At 31.0% G+C, this 6,000-nt stretch overlaps 1 protein-coding gene across 1 annotated transcript; it reads left to right on the top strand.

Moving 5' to 3' along the window:
- The first annotated feature begins 674 nt into the window (after window positions 1-674).
- Window positions 675-3,303, top strand: LOC149789756 (uncharacterized). Its single transcript, XM_089971768.1, has one exon. It carries the CDS (start codon window positions 679-681, stop codon window positions 1,495-1,497), a length of 819 nt encoding a protein of 272 aa, XP_089827894.1. The 5' UTR covers window positions 675-678; the 3' UTR covers window positions 1,498-3,303.
- Window positions 3,304-6,000: the final 2,697 nt, after the last annotated feature.

Here is a 6,000-nt window from a genome sequence, read left to right as displayed (position 1 = left end):
AGAGTAATTTATTCAGTATGTTCATATATAAAAAAAACAAAAAAACATTAGATTAATTCCTGAGTGGTACATAAATAAGTTTATTGTTTATCTGTGTAAATCAAAATGAATTAATGTTAAAAAATTGTTTCCAAAATGTAACCAATATAAAAGTTTCAAAAGTTTGTAATCATTGTTCTTATAATTAGTAAATATATACAAATCACATTAGCAGTAATTAATAAAATTTATATAATATACTACATGTACCTAGAAAATATTTTATAAAATTTAACTTCACTACCTATCTGAAAATTAACCTGAAACTGTGATCAGAGTGAAATAAACCTGAAAATTAAATTTTTTTAATGATCTTGTCTTTTAATTTTGCCGATAAATAATTTCAGAAACCTGACACATCTTTAGATGTACAATCTAATATACAAAATACATTATAATCAAAAACCAGTGTCACAAAATTGCTTGCTTGCTTGCTTCCTTCCTTCCTTACTTACTTACTTACTTACTCTTACTTATTTACTTACTTGCTATAATTCGGCCACGTACGTCGAATTACAAAAAGTAGCCGCTTGGATCTGTTTATATCTCTTGACACGTTCACGCAATTTCTTGAGAAAAAGCGCAGCAACTCGGGATTGCAAATTGTTGCGATATTTCAAGTTGTAGCACAACAGTGACATGAGTGGAAGACATGGCCTGGTACAAGAGTGGAGAAAGAAAAGAAAAAAAACATTTGAGTGTGAAGTGTGTAATAAAATGTTTGCTCATAATGGAACTTTTAAACAGCACATCCGCATTCACACTGGAGAAAAAACATTTAAATGTGAAGTATGTGATGAAAGCTTTTCTCATAATGGAAATTTAAAACAGCACTTGAGGATTCATACTGGAGAAAAACCATTTAAGTGTGAAGTATGTGACGAAAGCTTTTCTCAGAATGGACATTTAAAAGAGCACATGAGGATTCATACTGGAGAAAAACCATTTAAGTGTGAAATATGTGATAAAACGTTTACTCGTAGTGGAACTGTAAAGGAGCACATGCGCATTCATACTGGAGAAAAACCATTTAAATGTGAAGTATGTGATAAAACCTTTTCTCAGAATAGAAATCTAAAAGATCACTTGAAAACTCATACTGGAGAAAAACCATTGAAGTGTGAGGCATGTGACGAAAGCTTTTCTCGGAACAGCATTTTAAAAAATCATATGAGGATTCATACTGGAGAGAAACCATTTAAGTGTGAAGTATGTGATGAAAGCTTTGCCCAGAATGGACATTTAAAACAGCACATGAGGATTCATACTGGAGAAACACCATTTAAATGTGAAGTATGTGATGAAAGCTTTAAGCAAAGTGGAAATTTAAAACAGCACATGAGGATTCATACTGGAGAAAAACCATTTACATGTAAGGTATGTGATAAAAGCTTCAGTCATAATGGAAATTTAAAACAGCACATGAGGATTCATGCTAGAGAGAAACCATTTAAGTGAATTATGTGATAAAAGCTTTACTCATAATGGAAATTTAAAGCAGCACATGTGGAATCATACTGGAGAAAAACCATACAAGTAAGTTGTGTGTGACAAATTGTTCAGTTACAGCAGATATTTACAAATACACGAGGATTCATACTGGAGAAAAGCCATTTAAGTGTGAAGTATGTGATGAAAGTTTTAGTCAAAATGGAAATTTAAAAAAGCACATGAGAATTCATACAGGAAAAAATCCATACAAATGTGAAGTGTGGGATAAAATGTTTACTCGGAATGGATATTTAAAACTGCACATGATGATTCATACTGAAGAGAAACCATTCAACTGTGAAGTATGTGATGAAAGGTTTAATCACTTTACATATTTAAAAATGCACACGAGAATACATATTGGAAAAAAGTGAGAGAAATGTGAACTGTGTCATAAAATGTTTCAGCACAGTCGACAGTTAAAACTGCACCAGCAGAAACATAATGGAGACAAACCATAAAAGTGAAATGTGTGACAAAATGTTCAATTGCAGCAGATATTTTAAGAAGCACACAAGGATACATACTATAGAAAAAGTATTTAAGTGTGAGTATGTGATGAAAGGTTTAGTTGGTGTTGAAATTTAAAAATGGCAAATGGAAATTCATGATGGAGAAAACCATTTAGGTGAAAAGTGTGATAAAATGTTTGATCACAATGGATATTTTAAACTGTACATGAGCATTTATACTGGATGAAAACCATTTAAGTCTAATGTTGTCAATATATGTTAAGTAACCAATTATGAAATACTTAGTGAAATATTACTTTTGATTCCACATTAAAAAACAATAACTCATTTTCAAATAATAATGAACATTTCAAAGATGATTTGTCTGAGCTTTGTTCATTAATATCTTTTACAATACAGATAAACCATTCTGTGTTGTAATCACCTGATTCTGTAAGGCTTTGTGTGACTATTCATTAATATCTTTTTCATTACAAATAAACCATTCTGTGTTGTAGTCACATGATTCAGTCAGGCTTTGTGTGACTTTATTCATTAATATCTTTTTCAATACAAATAAACTATTCTATGTTGTAGTCACATCATTCTGTCAGGCTTTATGTGACTTTATTCATTAATATCTTTTTCAATATTATAAACCATTCTAAGTTGTAGTCACATGATTCAGTCAGGCTTTATGTGACTTTATTCATTAATATCTTTTTCAGTATTATAAACCATTCTGTGTTGTAGTCACATGATTCAGTCAGGCTTTGTGTGACTTTATTCATTAATATTTTTTACAATACAAAAAAACCATTCTGTGTTGTAGTCACATGATTCTGTCAGGCTTTATGTGACTTTATTTATTAATATTTTGTACATTACAAAATAAACCATTCTGTGTTGTAGTAACATGTTTCAGTCATGCTTTGTGTGACTTTATTCATTAATATCTTTTCAATACAAATAAACCATTCTATGTTGTAGTCACATGATTCAGTCAGGCTTTATGTGACTTTATTCATTAATATATTGTACATTACAAATAAACCATTCTATGTTGTAGTCACATGATTCAGTCATGCTTTGTGTGACTTTATTCATTAATATCTTTTCAATGCAAATAAACCATTCTGTGTTGTAGTCACATGATTCAGTCATTCTTTATGTGACTTTATTCATTAATATCTTTTTCAATATAAATAAACCATTCTGTGTTGTAGTCACATGATTTTGTCAGGCTTTGTGTGACTTAATTCATTAATATCTTTTTCAATATAAATAAACCATTCTGTGTTGTAGTCACATGATTCAGTCAGGCTTTGTTTGAGTTTATTCATTAATATCTTTTCAATACAAATAAACCATTCTATGTTGTTGTCACATGATTCTGTCAGGCTTGATGAGAATTTATTTGGCTTTTTGTGACTTTGTCAGCACTGGCAGTATTGCCTTAAAATGTTATGGTGCAGTGGAAAACTAATGGTGTACATGAGGATAAATACAGGGAAAAAATCATTTAAGAGTGAGGTATGTGATAAAATATTTGAGCTTTAAGACTGTGCATGAGGATTATGATGGTTGGATGTATGTTATTGTTCAAAGATGTTTGTTTTAGACACAGGCCCAAAGCTGGTGACTTCAGTAAACTAAGAAGCCCATAATGAAATTCCACAAGCCTGGATGCCAATTTCCATAAGATGAAAATTTCCCCTTTTTTAATATAGTGTCAACATTGCAATAGCTAAAATTTGAATATGAATTCAGTAGGGTTTAAAGGGGTTTGAATCTACTGCAGGTAAAACCGTAATATTAGCATGCATCACTGCACTCACTAGGGGCTGAATGGTCCTGGTGTTCAAACTTCTCTGCTGGATTCTCTGAATGAATACTGGTTAGAACAAAGTTTGTACATTGATGTGTTGTTTGCAGCATTTGCAAAGCATTAATATCCTCCCATATATATATATGTATATATATATATATATATATATATATATATATATATATATATATGTTTTTTTGTTTGATATGCTTCAGTAATGCTCTATCAACCAAGAGTTTTGAAATTTATTTTTGTTTGGCTTTAATAAAGGCTAATTGCTTCCTAGATTAGAAATGAATTACACTTGAACTTTATTCTGACAACTGCTGATCATGCTGTGCATTTTATATTATGCAGTAAAATCCAGCTTCGAAGAAACACTGATGCAGTTGCATATTGGAGAAAAACCATTTGAGTGTGAAGTATGTCATAAAAGATTTTCTTTCAGAGACATTATTGAATATGTGACATGTGATCAATGACAGCGAAAGGAGTAGATTCTAAAAAAACCAAAGAAACCACTTAAACCAAACTTACAGTTCACCTTTAGCAGTTTATTAAATTGGAGTGGCCAATTCCTGTATGAAATTTTCCATATGGATTGGATTTGAAATCCATGTATGTAATTTTACATAAATATCCATGTGAACATTTTTATTCTATAGCTGAATCACTGTTATGGATGCCAGTGTATCCATATGGAATTTGACAATAGTCGATATGGAGTTCATGAATAGACCATATGGAATTGGGAAATAGTTCATATGGAATTTGGTAATGGTCCATATGGAATTTGTGAATAGTTCATATCGAATTTGGTAATAGTCCTTCGCATACGAAATTTTCCTGGCATACTTAAGGCAGATTTCAGATGGGCTTTTTAATTGCTTTCTGCCTAAACCATAAAAAAATATGTTTCAGATTCTTTTAAACTGCCAAAAGATTCTTAGACATTATTGGAAATCAATGATAAATATTCACAATAATTTTTAAAATAGATCATAAATTTTATTTTGACAGATATTATCAAATAAGATTTAGGTTTTTCGTGTCCTCATTTTCTTTCCTGCATATAAGAGAGATGGGAGTTAATAATACTAATAATAAATAATAAAAATAATAAAACTTTATTTAGGGAAGGTGACTATTCTACCGGTACCTTGAATCCTTCTATCTGTTATGTACAATATATACAGTATATACAACATGATGTGAAGAATCTGGCTTGACACTAAATAATTAAGTGATTTTAAAAATCAAAGTATCAAGCCAGAAACCTATGCACAGGCAACTGTGAACATATAAACATATATAAAATATAAAATATTAATCTGCATTGAAAAATTCAACTGAAAATGATGCAAACTTAAGAAAAGCATCCATTTGAGACATTGATTATGAAAAGACGAAATGCTAGGAGCCTGCCTTATGTCACTTGTACTGCAGACTTGATTTTTGATCGATGTACAAACAATGATGATGTTGTGGTCTCTTGAATTAGTCCTTGTTCCATAAGCAGCCGTGACAAATATCTATCATGATATAATTACTCTTATTTTACACTTAATTGTAGCACATCTAGAATATTTTGATAATATACACAATAATGCCTCATGATATTGAAAGATGATTCTACTTGTGGGCCAAGAAAATTCCGCAGATATGACTATCTTTGATAGACATGGGTATCTGGTAACAATTCCCTCCAGTGATCTATATGTTGTCCCTCCTTAAATTCTAAAGTTAATCAGTTTGGAGTTATATAACTTTGAAATCATCCTCGTTCAAATCCTTGTCATATTTAGCATGTTAGCCACTACTGTAAGTCTCTTTAAGGCACAAAAAGCACAATGCTAGTCCTGGCGTTCAGTTTTCACACAGATTGACCAATTACATTCCATTGACTTTGCATTCAAGCTATTCTCATAGCCTCTGATTTTTCAAATGGTTATTCATCTCGTATCCTGCTCAAAAATTCAAATCACCATGTTTAGCAAGCATGCTTATTCCCATCAGTTTCCATCAGGCGACGAAAAAAGCAAAATTCTGTTTTAAATTGGAAAACAAGAAAACTTGTGTAAGGGCAGTTAAATCCAATTGAAGCTAAACAAAAAATACAACAACGACAGCAACAAAAGTTTGAAAAAGAAATATAACAAGGAAAGATATGAAAAGATGTTATCGTGCCCA

This window comes from Sinohyriopsis cumingii, chromosome 10 (genome assembly GCF_028554795.1).
Source record: "Sinohyriopsis cumingii isolate HCF-2022 chromosome 10, ASM2855479v2, whole genome shotgun sequence".
NCBI lineage: Eukaryota > Metazoa > Mollusca > Bivalvia > Unionida > Unionidae > Sinohyriopsis > Sinohyriopsis cumingii.
The sequence above is the reverse complement of the archived record's forward strand: the minus strand, read 5'-3'. Positions and strand labels throughout refer to the sequence as shown.

Excerpts from the sequence above, each read along its gene's own strand:
- LOC149789756 (XM_089971768.1), top strand. The coding sequence starts at position 679 with ATGAGTGGAAGACATGGCCTGGTACAAGAGTGGAGAAAGAAAAGAAAA.